Source organism: Fukomys damarensis, unplaced genomic scaffold (assembly GCF_012274545.1).
Source record: "Fukomys damarensis isolate Sample0158 unplaced genomic scaffold, DMR_v1.0_HiC HiC_scaffold_2, whole genome shotgun sequence".
NCBI lineage: Eukaryota > Metazoa > Chordata > Mammalia > Rodentia > Bathyergidae > Fukomys > Fukomys damarensis.
In genome coordinates this window covers 39,423,014-39,437,938 of record NW_022900914.1, presented here as the reverse complement: position 1 = coordinate 39,437,938, position 14,925 = coordinate 39,423,014, and the positions used below count along the sequence as shown (strand labels likewise).

Here is a 14,925-nt window from a genome sequence, read left to right as displayed (position 1 = left end):
ATATTGGTGGGGGGGATCAAGTTCAGGACCCTGCTCTTCTTGCAAGTCAGGCAGTGGCCCACTGAGCTAAACCCCCACCCCTCAATAATTTAAATAAAAGTTGAATTCAACATTTTCGTAAGAAATTTAGAAAATGGACTAACCTTAGAAGACTTCCTTCGGCTTCTTCTTGTCCAAACTACCACCAGTTTATCTGGTTGCCTGTCAAAAAGGAAAAAGAAATTAAATACTATTTGTTATAGTAAACCAAAGTTTAGCTTTAGTATTTTAAAAAGGCAAAAGTGTCATCTGCTCAAGATCTCACAGAATAGTTACTTTTACAATAAAGCTCTATGATTCAAATATATATATTTTGAATATAGATGTAATCTAAATGACTCTCATTTCACCCACATGTTCTTCTAAAAGAATTTTAGCAAGTTAATTCATTGAGACAAACCAAGTAAAATAGAATATTTACATTTGATTACTATTTTTAAAAGAAAAGCCCACATATATATTCTTCAAAAATTAGTACCATGCTTCTAACACATTATTCCCTTTAATTTTGAGAAAATAAGCATAAAAAGAGCAATTTCAAAATAATTTAAATCAATGGGTTACAATACTTTTACATCTCTGTATTTAATGAGCAATAGTTACGGTTTTCAAAATATTTTAATACTCATTTCAATGATCTCCATAAACACAACACAGCACCAAAAAATGGGGAAAGTATTCACTATTACCTCTATTTTATAAGCTTAAGAGGGAGACACTAATACTGAAAACTACTTGACTATATAAATTCAATAGAAAAATGGTTATTTCTTCGTTCAAGACTAAGTCAAATTCCTACCAAGAGTAAGGCTTTGAAAACATAATTGTAAAATAAAACTATTGGACTGCTTGGTGTGCTATCCTGGAGTGAGATATTGAGAACAGTGGTCAGATGCAGAGGTATTAATTACAGGTAAAAAGATGACATTTTTCTATGAAACATCAGAGTGTTAATCAAGAATCTGTAGAATCAAAGGAGAAACGAACAACTTGAAAATGAAAAACAAAAATTTTTGCCAACATACAGAAAAGTAGAATAAGATAATAATAGTGAGGATGGGGAGCAGTATGGCAATGTGATAGATGGAACTAAGAAATGATGGCAGCTTAACAGAGGAACTAGTAGCCAACAAGTGTAAGCTTCCTTGTTTGAAATTATCAATAGCGGTGCTTTCTTTAGAAGCACTTATACTAAAACTGGAAAGCACCAATGGTTTGCTGAATACTATGTGAACTGTTATAGTAACCTCTTTACTTACACTCTTGCCTCCAATCTCAACTCATAAATTCTATTTCTACACTACTTTTACAGAAATATTATCACATTGTTATGATTTATGCAGATGTCTTCTCAAAGCCTGATGTGCTCATAGTTGGAGCTTTTGGATAATAGGGTTGTGGTACTACTCACCAGTGGGTTAGTCCACTGATGAGTTTATAGCTAACTGATTTGGAAGGTAAATCCTGGTTGGAGGAAATAGGTCACTGGGGGCACAGCCTGGGAGGGTCTATCTCCTTCCCTCCTCCCTTGATTCCTCTCTCTGCTTTCCACTGCCATTATGATTAGCTATGTCTCCTCTGCCATGCCACCCTGTCTTGGAGACAGGTGACTATGAACTGAAACCTTTACAAACTATGAGACAAAATAAATCTTTCCTCATTTAAATTGTGGGTGTTGAGAAATCTGCCTGAGCAACAAGAAAGTAACTAAAACATGTATCTTTTAGCTTTTCCTTATTTGTAATCCTATAGTGGATTCTTGTCCTGAAGGTACTACCAACTGACCCTTACAAATTGAATCTTACAAGTGTATCTGACCAAAAACATTCCATTTAATTCTAGTTTTAATTTAAACTTTAAAAATGTTTCCTACTTAAATGTCTTCTTAAAACATGACTAGTTTCACTCTGAAAAGATCTATCTAGACTCTATGTGTATTTGTTCCTGTGGTCTCCTGGCATGCAAGACAATATTTATGTTCTTCAACGAGATTTATAAGCCACTTCACCACTGGATTATGATCTACCTTAACAGCTGTATAATGTACAAATACCTCATATCCTACCTGATAAACTCTTAATTTATCACTTTCTCTATGAAATCTTGACAACTTCTCATTTCATCTTACCCCACAGTTCACTCGATCCCATATCCCAAGCCTCAGGCAGAAGTAACTGTTCTCACTTCACTATGTGTTCCCAAAAGTTACCCTAGTCACAACTCTACTTTAACTTTGTTTGCCTTGTAATTATTTACTATTTTTTTTATCTCTGCTCCTACACGGTCCTACTTTATCAACTTCATTTTATTCATCATTGTATTTCTATCAACTAAAAAAATCTGGCACAATATTAAAGACCAATGAATATTTGAAAGAATCTCAAATTTCATCCAGGAATTCCCAACTGGTTAATTATAATTACTAAGCCAGCAGCTATATAATACACTCTCTGTGCCACTTATCAGTACTTTGTAGGTATCTTTATAATGGCTGTACCTTAAAAGCTCCCTGAAAGCTTTAAAATTGGCCTGGTGTGCAAAGTTTAAAATTGCACAGGTCATTCTAACGTGTAGCCTTGGTTGAAAACTACTAGATAATAAGGAAAGTGGCAAGCAATTACCATACTTCCTGACTTGAAACACTAGAGAAGCATTAACAATAATGGGAGTGAGAATCTCTCCCCTCTGCACATTTCCATCCTTTAATGCATCTTACTACTTCAGAAAAGGGAAAAGTTTTAGCCCAGAAAAGGTGAAATAGGCTTGGTGGTGCACACCTGTAATCCTAGAACTCTGGAGGCTGAGGCAGAAGGACTGCAAGTTCAAGACCAGTCTGTGCAGTTTGGTGATTTAGTGAGACTCTCTCAGATGAGATAAAGAGATAAGGGCTGGGATATAGCTCACTGCAAAGGTCCCTGGTTTCAATCCTCAGTACTACCAAAAAAAAGAGTAGTCTCTTAACCTGTAAGCCTAATATTCCAAGAATATAAATAAGTTAAATAGAACATAAATGACCTTGGAATGCCCCCAAAGATGGCTAAACATTTTATGACTCTAACAAATTATACTAATTTAAAATGTCTCTACTAAAAACATTAGCTCAGATTTACATTATGAGCAGCAAAATGAGACAGTATTCTAAAATAAGTTATCTTCTGCAGAAGGATATCAATAACCATACAATAGGCTAACTACAATTAGTATTTTAAGTATTCATGCTAAACTATAAAAGAAACATTAAATATTTACTTGTATTCTGCCAAGAGACAAGGACACAGCAACTGAACAAGCTGCAGTCTTTCCAGCTTCCAAAGAACCTATACTTATAAAACTTTCTATGAAAAAAAGTCAAGAATAAACCTAATAAAGCTCAGGATTCAGAGAAAATTCAATGACTCCATATTTACCATTTTCTGCCCATCTCCTCAAAATTGTAACCAGGTAGCTTTTGTATATAATACACATAGTATTTATAATGTTTATATATAAATATACTGTATACAAACAAAAAATGCATGCACAGTTATGCTTCCTATGAAATTTAATATTTCATTGAAAAACTGAAAGCCTTTCAGTGAGCTTGAGAAAGAAACCTTGAATTTAAAATATATATATTTAAAAATAAAGATGTAATACTTATTCAACCCCTAAAACAAACAAAAAATAATAATTGAATTTGAAGGTATATATAATAATTGAATCTGGGAGGGGGGTAACCAGCGATTGAACTCAGGACCTTGTACTTGCAAGGCAGGAGCCAGTGCCATTGAGCTAAATCCCTAGCCCAATAATTGAATTTTTGAAGGCTCTATTTCAAACCATGTTTCTGATCCTAAATATGGTAGAATAGGAAAAAGGAAGACAGCAGTGGAGAACAGAAAAAAGAGCTACAATGATCCTGACTATAAAGAAGTTTTGCTGTATCTTCTTTAACCTGCAACTACATTTTGTGCCCTCTCATTATGAAATGACCTAACAGGTATGAAGATAAATTTAAAGAAAATCATTTCTGGTTAAATTTAGCCAGGTGTGGTGGCACACACCTATAGTCCCAGCTACTCCAGAGGCTGAGTTGGGAGGATCACTTGAGTCCAGGAGTTCTGAGCTACATGGCTCTGTGTAATCAGGTGGCCGCACTAAGTTCGGCATCAATATGGTGACCTCCCAGGAGCAGGGGACCACCAGGCTGCCTAAGGAGGGATGAACGGGCCCAAGTCAGAAACAGAGCCGGTCAAAACTCCCATACTGATCAGTAAATTTAGACTCCTGTACTCTCTCATGTGTGTCATATGTGTGAGGTGAAACTAAAAATAAAGCATATGAAAAATCTAAAACTGTTGCATGAAAATCAGTCATAATACTTTCTGGAATAAGTATTCAACAAATATTTTCCTGCTATGTTACTAATATTGTGATAAACAGTGCAGATGCAAAGACAAAAGATAAGCTCTGATCTCTGAAGTTTACAACCTATTGAAAAGACAACAACTAAACCACTACTTCAGCATAGGCACAGTGTTGAGAAACCCAGAAAAGACAACAACAACAAAAAAGCCTTAAACAGAAAAGGATCTATTTATAAATATCTCAGAAAACATGCACATCAAAAAATCAAGTTACTGAACTGCAAAGATCGCATGACTTAGAATTTATAAAAACCATCCTTTACAATGACATTTTCAAGGTAAAGCCCAATAAAGAAAATTATAGAGAAATTAAAAATATTTTCAAGGAACATGTATAAGCAAAGAACAATACTTAGGATTCATGTTATTCATTTAATTTAGGTTTTAAAATCGTTCTATAATATATAATACATTAGAAGAAACTATCTCATAGTGCCAACTGTGATTATTACTAGAAATAAAATTACATGTCACTTTAAAATATACTGTTTGTATTTTCTATAATTAATTTATATTATTTTATGCTGGGGGAGGTATTTAACTGTATGAAGTGAGTTATTAAAATAAATTAACTTTTAAATTTGGAATCAATTATGAACAGCTAAATAATGAAATCAATTTTTAAAATTTTTACTGAATGTAAAGAGCTCTGAGACAGCTGAATTAATTTGTTTTATAAATCAACAGAAGTTATTGTTCTCGTCTTTGTCTTAAATTAACATAATGTATCCCGAAGTGTAAGATATGTTCTTTGTCTTAGGTTTACATAAATGTTCCCCAAAGTCTGAGCAAAATTTTGAAATAAGTCATACTTGACTCTATCATCCTTTCCTCCTTTTTTTGTAGCCTCTTCAGTTCCTGGGTCATTCTTTCTTATGCATGCAAAGTCAATATGGCAATCCAGTAAGGCTAGCCAGGCCCAAACAATATCATAGATGCTTTTCAGATCACTAGACATTCTCTTCTACATCAGTCAAAATTCCCCCCTTGCCAGAGTACTAAAATGAAAAAAAATATATATATATATGGGAAACAATTAAATTTAGGAGATACAGATCTATAAAAGAGGACCCTTCAAGAGATATAATATGTAGGAAAGAATTCTAGACTGGAAAATAAGAAACTTGCTTTTCCTAGGTCTGATAGCAACAGAACTTAGGGGTTATCTTTCAATTGTACTACTTAGTTTATCAAATTAAGGTACTGCACTAAAAGTTCTAAATACTATGGTTCAGTGACTCTAAGATTAAATGGCACTAATTGGTTAAATAATTAATGGTTTAGAAGTAGAATAAGAAATTCAGGTATAAGGTATGTACAGGATATGTGGCCTCCCACCTACTAACAAGCTTAAAGTAGCTGATATTACCAATTGTATTAAAAGAGAAGTAATTTATTTTTCAGGAGGCCATCCCCATACTTCCACTCCCACCACCACCTCCACTAAAATCTGAGCATGTAGATGAGGCCATATGGTATTTCTCACTACAGGAGAGTGCTAAGTAGTTGGTGCCATTTCTGGAATAAAATGAACAATAACTTGTACTTTTTTTTTACAGTATTATAGAATGCAGGGAGAAGCAAAGTCATAGAAGCTGCCTGGGCTTCTGAATAAGCATACAGAAGGTCAGCTGACTTGGAATACACTGTCTATTATGATAAGCACAAAAAAAGAAAAAAAGAAAAAGAAAAACTTTTACTTGGTTAGGCCACCTGGATTTCTGGGTGGATCTGCAACAGTAATCCCACAATGTTCTAGAAAACTCCAAAAATTGAAAACACACACATATATAACAATACATTACTATCTTGTAGAAGCTTACATTTCAAAGTACCTGGCCCAAATTTAGTGATTTTATGTCCTAATAGCTTTCATTTATATAAAACTGATGTTTGCATTTTTTCAAAATGAGAAGCAAGATCTGTCATGTAAAGGTACAAGAGCCCAATGATGAATGTAACTGTATTGTGTACCTAAAATGTACCAAATAAACTCAATGAGAAAAAAAAACTGATGCTTCCAAAAATAAAAGACAGCTACACTTCAAAACTTTGTAATTACTATTCAACCTTCTGAGATTTCCCTAAATTAAAAATAAGGAGCCATAAGCCTTTAGAACCCAAAAGGTATATATGCTCAACAGACTGCAGAATACACTTAGAATGAGAAAAAGAGATCAAAATATTAACACCAAACTTAATGTGAAAAGGAACTTCACTAAATAACAATGTTATGCCTTGTAGGGGAAAGGGCTCTTACTCTTAACTGAACATTTCATGGTGGGATGCTGTGAATATTAAAATAAAAGGAGGAAAACTGTCTTATCACAAAAATACTCTGACTTTACTATTTCTCAAATAATTATTTTTATCCTTCAGTAGGTATGTGTACCTATTATACTGTCATTGTCACAGCCCAAGTTAATTACATTCCTTCATACTTACTTCACAAGAGTTATTTTGCAAGCTATGACAATTAATTCAACAGGAAAAAATTGTTCAAATACAAAACAATATACATATACAAATGTATATTTCCTTTCTGTAAAAACGAAGATCAATTCTAATACTAAAAGATATAAAATAAATGTTAGCTAAAATATTGTTTTTAAAATATGTATGTTTTGTATGATCTTATTATATTTAAAACATCTTTTCACAGTGATTGCTTCTGTTTAAAAATATTTAACTGGTGTGGTATGTGGATTTTTGGTAATACGTATTTCTAAATACCTATTTATCAGTATTTAGAGATACTATATTTCCTCAAAGACCAGGTCTTATATTAAGTTTTGCTCCAAAAGACACAACAGGGCTTATCTTTAGGGGATGTCTTATTTTTTCATGTACAACAATCTACATTTATTCATGTACAAAAATATACATTTATTCAAATACAGTCATGTCATTGTCTGGAAAAAAAGTGCAACTCTTTGAACCCCAAATTTCAGCCTGAATATCTTTTTCTTTTCTTTTTTGTACCAGGGATCAAACTCGGGTCCTTGTGCTTGCAAGGCAGGTGCTGGAACCACTGAGCTAAATCCCTGGCCCTCAGCCTGAATCTCTTACAACTCTACTTCCTGTAGAACCACTGGCCCCAATCTCTCCTGTCCAACAACAGAGGTCTCCTTAAATGATCACTTCTTGTCCATATAATCTGCTCAAAGTGCACTGGCAACATAGTTATCAGTAATTTTATCTCATGAATTCTTCACTCAAGTCATGAACTCTTGCAGGCTAGACTTTGTAAAGTTTCCATTAAATTAGATGTTAATTGAAGACAAAAGACAGAAGTGGCAACAAAAATGTTGACAGTTAAGAACTATGGTCCACACAATAGTAACAAAAAATTGTAGACAACAAAGTTCAGAAAAGATTTCTTTGTTTCACATTAGTGCATTAAGTATGTCCATCACAACACATGTCACGTTGAATTAATATTAGACACAACTACATCTGTTCATTATCAAGTGTCCACATCATTCATGAAATGTGTTGTGTCTGTACTTCAATTGGTCATCCAGCAATAAGTCTTGAATTATCTATTTACATAGGTGTTTACCTCTCATCTAAAGGCACCTGCTTAAGTATTCACAAATACCAAATTATAATTTATATTATAATTTAAGTATTAATGTCCATTATATTATTTATTTATATTCAATTATATATTAATATTATTTTAGAATTCAATACATCCATTGTGTATTGCAATAGACACACTAAATATGTCCATATGGCTGACAGTCTTAAATGGGGCTTATTTTTGAGGTAGGGCTTATAGTACAAGCATCTCGAAAAATCATGTTAGATCGTATTTTACAGATAGATTTTATTTTGGGAGAAATATGATAGCACTGTTCAAACTGAGGTGTAGTTCGGCATACTTAAGCTGAGTGTACTTTTTGACAGGCTATCAAAAAGTATACTATTCAATGGGATAAAGGATTTATAGTTTTTTCTAATATAAGTATTTCTGAGACAAGCAAAACTATCTATATGTGATGAATTACTGTTGTGTATGTATGCTACACTGATCACCCCAAACAGTAATTACCACTTTCTTTATTGTTTTATAGTGTTGCCCTTAACAATTCCTTTAATTTAGCACATTATTTACTCTTCTTTTTCTAGTCCTATTGAAACAAGCCTCACATATCACTATATAAATATTAGTATTCCCACATTACAAACCTGGCTCCCTGGAACTGAGGGTAATAGAAAAAAAAAAGTATCAATCTGGCCATCCTTCAGAACAATCATATTTGGGGTCAGGGATTTAGCTCAGTGGTTTGGCCACCTGCCTCACAAGCGCAAGTACCCAAGTTTGATCCCTAGTTAAAAAAAAAAAAAAAAAAATCTGACACAGAACAATTATATTCACAATTTCCTCTAGATACATTCCTATAATTGTTGCAATTGTTAAATTTGTTCATTTTGTTTCTGAGTTTAAGGTTCTCAAGAGATTTCCCCGTTATTAAAAAAAAGTATTGGGAAAGGGAAATAATATGATAGATAAAATAATCATGGGAAGGAATTCATATCTGGGTTTTAAACCTGATTCCCTAGTTGGATCATTTAAGCCCCAAGAGATTCCTAATCTGTGAAATGAAAACTTCACAGAAACAACATAAAGACTGGTTTAAGATAATGCATGGGTATGCTAATATTTGTACTGCTGACATGTGAAGCTTGTTACAAGAGGGAAAAGAACAATAAATAATATGCTAAATTAAAGGAATCGTTACGGTTGATAATATAAAACAGTAAAACAGAAGGTAATGTTAGGGAAGATCAATATTGCACAGATATATAGTATTATGGTTTGAGTCTAGATGTCCGTCCCCAAAGCCTCATAAGTAGGGCTTTTTCAGAGGTTCATGAATCTAGAGTATGTGATGCTAGGATTAAAGGTGTGTGATTACTAAATCAGTTCACTGATTGGTTTGGCACTGCCCTAATCGTGGTAGCCTGGATACAATATGAGGGACAGAAGAGACTTGTCTGATCCCTTGTTGCTTTTGCTGTCTTCTGCATGCAACGAACTATTTCTCCTCCGTGACACCCCTCTGCTATGTGCCACTCTGCCTTAGAGCCAGCCAACTATGTACTGGAAACCTCTACAAGCTGTGAGCTAAATAAACCTTTCCCCTTCAACTTTGAGTGTTGGGTATTTTGTCTCAGCAAGAAGAGAAAAGTCAGTCATACAGCAATGATTACAGTGCAACTTGTCAAGAAGGACCTCAATTATGTTTAATTGGCGAGCCATTTCTAAAGGAACTACTGGATGACGATTTTTTAATTAAGAAAGCAAAAAATGAAGAGTCAGAACATAAAGTTGCAAAACTCTCAGAACTAGAGTAAAATAACATTTTTTAACGGAGAGAAAATACAAAAAATTAAAATAATCCCAAAAGGATAAATATCTGAGTTAAGTACCAGTGCAACAATGAAAAAAAGGTCGAAGATGTCACTTATTTCAGAAGCCCAATGAAAGCCATTCGAAAGTGAAACAGGACACTGGATGCTCTGAGAGAGAAAAGAAACTAATACATTATTAATGTGTTTAGTTGTGTGAAAGATTTTGAGAGTAGACAGAAAGTTTAAAACTAATAATGTAGGTAGTTGTGGAAAGGAAGTAAAAAAAATTAGTAATTGTCAACATAATCTAGTAGGTAAGTCTATAGATAGAAGGGTAAAACAACAGATGAAAGTATATTCCTAAACAGTGAAATACTATTTCGTCCCCACTACAAAGGCTATAATAAAAAAAGACTGACAATAACAAGTGTTGGTGAAGACATAATGAAAATAAAACCCTCACAGATTGCTGGTGGAATTACTAAATGATGGAGCTGCCATGGAAAAGAGTTTGGCAACCCCTCAGGAAGCTAAATGGCATCCTAGTTTTTGGTCCAGCATACAAAAAGATTCCATACTAACAAGCAAAAAGTAGAACAAGCTGAAATGTCAACAACTCTTCTCAGTTCCCTAACAGAAGTGAGATCACAGGGCAACCCACTGACAATAGGTAATATAAAGAATCACAAATTACCAAAGCTGAAACTTCTGCGGCATAGGAAAGATAGGAAAAACTAACCTGTAATTGATTAATTGCTGGAGGCTCAGTATGGACAAGTTTTGAGAGAGAAAATACCCAGGGGGACCCAGTAACTGCAGTGAGGGGTAAAGAAATGTGGGTACACATTCATGTTTTTTATCTTCCTAAAGCATTACCATATTCTCACAGCAAGCAACAAGGAAAAATCCCTGATGCTCCCAAAAGGTAAAGAGAAAAGAAACCATTTTGAAACGTACTGGAGCATTCCATTCTTCTGATCTGCCCTCAAGATAAACTGCTTAACCAGATCCTAATGTGGAGTTTTATCAGAGTTTAACTGTTCTAGGGGAAGGAAAATACCCGAAGGCCATTCCATCCTGCTCCATAAATGTGGGGAAAAGGGAAATTGACAGACACTTCTAAAATTCACAATCCAGAGACACAGATTAATCATGGAACTACAGAATATTTTCTCTTCCCTCTCCAACCAAACCTTACTATCACATAACTAAAGGCCCATTTACCTACCTGCCACATGTCACACTATCAGAAAAACTTACAAAGCATACCAAAAAGTAAAAAATCACAATTTGAAGGCTGAACTAGATTTAGATATGGCAAAGCTGTTAGAACTACAACCAGTCATTTAAAGCAACCATAATAAATTAAGTCCTCTAAACAATAAAGTAGACAGCATGCAAAGACCAGGTAAATGACATAAGTAATGAAAATCCTAAGGAAGAACCAACAAAAAGAGCTTGAAGAATGTAATGAAAATGATGAACACCTTCAATGGGTTTATTAGTCGACTAGATACAGCTCAAAATTTTTTTCTAAGCTTAAACCCATCAAAACACAAACTTCCAAAAGTAAAAAGCAAAGAGAAGAAAAATGTCTAAACACTATGGGACAATTACAAAAGGTACAAATATGTGTAACAGAAATAGTAGAAGGAAAGAGAAAGAACTGAAGAAATATTTGAAATAGTAATGACTCAGAATTTCTCCTAAGCAATGTCAGACACAAACCACACATCCAAGAAGCTCAGAGAATACCAAGCATTTTAGCAATAAATTACCCATTTTATAGTGACACTTAATCACTTATTCAACTAGTCAGGCTAAAAATTATAATTTTTTTCTAAAAAAAAACTGATTATATGAAGTCCAATTCAGTACTAGACAATGCATTCAAATCTAACAATTGCTTTATGTCAATTAAATGTGACCTAATTTATCTGCTCATTTTAGATACAGGTGGGAGTATCATACATAATTGGGAAAACTTATAACAATTTTTCTCCTTACCTCTACAAGTTAACTAAGACTTTATCCATATCTTTTAATAAATACTGGAAAACTGAATTTTCAAATTTAAAGTTAAAACAATTCTACTTCAATCAGTGCATGGAGTAACACTTAAATGCCTAATGCACATACTAGATACATAATGAATTAACAAATTCATTTTTTAAAACTTCACAAAGAATAAATACAATGCACCAAAAAAAACATTAAATACTAGAACTCAAATGTCATCATACTAAATATGTTAAAACTTTCCCCCAAGCAAATATAGTTGCTAGCTCATTCTTTTCTCTTTTTCTCCTTTCCGACCCTTTTGGAATTTGTATTTTACATAAGAGACATTTTAAGTACAGCATAGAAGACACTCAAGGCACAGATATTATGAAAACAAAATTGCTTTATGCAGAATGTATGTATGTATACATATATATATATGAAACCCAATAAAAATTCTAGTACATTTCTATCGTAATCTAGTTCCCTTCAACAATATTTGTCATTTCCAATATATTTGATACCCCTAGAAAGTTAGTATCCCAGCAAACATTTTATGTTTCGAATAATACATGTCCTGGCAAAAAATGTGTTCTTGTTTTGCTTTGTTTTTTGAAAATGCTTCAGTGGTCTCATTCACAAAGTCTATGTAGCAGGAGATATCCTAAAGTACAGAAATTACATTTAAGAACAAAATAGGAACTTTAGGTTATCTACACTAGATATATAATAATTTTCCCAAAAATTTAATTAGGGCATCAGTCACAAATTTAAATTGATCATTCTGACTCATGGGTAATTTTTAAAACAATGTATCATCTAACATGAGAACTAGCAGTGAGTACATTTATATCAAGAAAGATGCCACTGAAGATGAGGCTATTTCATACATGTCAACTCCCTTCTATTAAAAAATAAAAAAGCCAGGTGTGGTGCCACATGCCTGCAATTCCAGCACTCGGGAAGCTGAGGCAGGAGGATTGCTGTGAGTTTGAGACCAGCCTGGGCTACATAGTGAGTTCTAGGACAGTCTCAACTACATAATGAGGCCCTGTCTCAAAAATCCAAAAAAAAAAAAAAAAAAAAGAAAAAATTAGTTTCTACTTTTCTTAGACCATACCTACAATTTTGGTAAAAAAATCTCAGAAAAATCAGAAATAGGAATACTAAACTATAAACTTAATCTTTTCCCCGTACTGATAATTCAAAGTCCATACACAATTAGCACTGAAAATGACACCTATGAAAATAACACCAAGCAAGCAAATAAATCAAAACAAGAAAAGACTGAGAATCTGCCACAGAAAAGGAAACAAACTATAGTATGCACATGTAACCATTCCCCAAGACAACTGTAAACTGAATGAACTAAACATATACCAATAAAATAAATTTTTTAACACATTCTAGTTCTCAAAACTATCAACATGCATTGTGGCTCATACTACAAGGTAGCACCCTCAATGTGTTTACAATGAAGTAGTGAGAACCAAGATTAGTTAAGAGAACAGAAGAAACTAGATGTTTAGGCATTAGCAAAGTGGTTGAGATAGAGGAAAGGAGATCAAAACCAGCAAGAATTAAAAAAGGCTTTCCATTATATTTTCCAGATGCATTCATTTTCATACAAATAATGTTGAGTAAAATAAAGCAGATACACAAGTAAACATGGTATAGTATCTCTTATTTGAATAAGGCAAAATACAAAGAGCACAAAAAAGGGTGGATAGAAAAAGACAAATGGATAGACTTCTTATAAATAGAAAGAGGTTCAAGAGAACTTGGGGGAGGGGATAAAGATATGCCACATATAGGAACCTAAAAATCTAAATGAATGTATACATTATATGTCATAAACATGAGATAAGATTAATAATATCAACAAGGAGATTTAGAAAGATGGTGAGATGGTGAAAGGAGATTTAGAGACCAGAGGGAGGCAGAAATGGGAATTAAAAACAAAGAATCAAGCTGAGCATGGTGGGGCATGCCTATAATCCCAGCACTGGAGAGGCTGAGGCAGAATTGCTGCAAATTCAAGGGCAGCCTAGACTACACAGTGAGACCCTGTCTCAAAAACCAAAAAGCTACATTATATACATGTAACCACTTCCCAAGATGACTGTAAATTGCATGTAGTACACAATATACTATAAATAAATAAACAAACAAATAAATAAGTGTTTTACAAAGGATGTTATGACTTTAGGAAATTCTTGAAGGAAGAATACAAGAGGACAAGACTAAGGCAAAATGTAAAGAAATTCAAATTTTTGTTCTAAAAAACCAAAATAATTTGACTAAACAGGGAACATTTATGGAGCACAGTTAAGTGACCATCCAACTACAACAGACAGAAACACCCCCTATGAAAGTGAGATGACTTATTCTTTTTAAATATGACTTTAGGAAATTCTTGAAGGAAGAATACAAGAGGACAAGACTAAGGCAAAATGTAAAGAAATTCAAATTTTTGTTCTAAAAAACCAAAATAATTTGACTAAACAGGGAACATTTATGGAGCACAGTTAAGTGACCATCCAACTACAACAGACAGAAACACCCCCTATGAAAGTGAGATGACTTATTCTTTTTAAATATATATATAAAATATATATATACTGTCATTCAACAACACGGATTTACCTTCAAGTGAAAATGAATTAATATGCAAGTCAAACTAAAACATCTCAATGCTATATATAAATCACTACCAAAAACAATCAACACTTAACAACCAATGTCTTAACCAAAAAAAACATTTAAAACTATCAAATATCAAATTTTTTAAAAATTAATGTGCATTCAAAAAAAGTAACAAGGCAAAAATTTAGAAAAGCTAAAAATATTTTGGTACACACTAATAAATCATTAAAGTATGAGAAAAATAGATGCTAATAAAGAAATATATAAAATAAGGGCGGGCGACTATCGCCACTTCTCTTCAATATAGTTCTGGAAACATTAGCCACAGCAATTAGACAAGAGAAAGAAATTAAAGCAATAAAGATAGGAAAGGAAGAAGTTAAACTATCATTATTTGCTGATGATATGATACTCTACATTGAAGATCCAAAAAACTCCACCAAAAAACTTCTAGACTTAATTGACAGATTCA

At 33.3% G+C, this 14,925-nt stretch overlaps 1 protein-coding gene across 11 annotated transcripts in view; it reads right to left on the bottom strand.

Annotated features, from left to right (window-relative positions):
- Ehbp1 (EH domain binding protein 1) overlaps positions 1 to 14,925 on the bottom strand; it is a 350,335-nt gene that overhangs the window by 281,161 nt on the left and 54,249 nt on the right. For all 11 annotated transcript variants that reach the window (XM_010609755.3, XM_010609756.3, XM_010609757.3 and 8 more), the window contains exon 3: positions 144 to 201. In XM_010609755.3, coding sequence (XP_010608057.1) covers positions 144 to 201 — 58 coding nt within the window. The remainder of the gene's footprint in view (positions 1 to 143; positions 202 to 14,925) is intronic.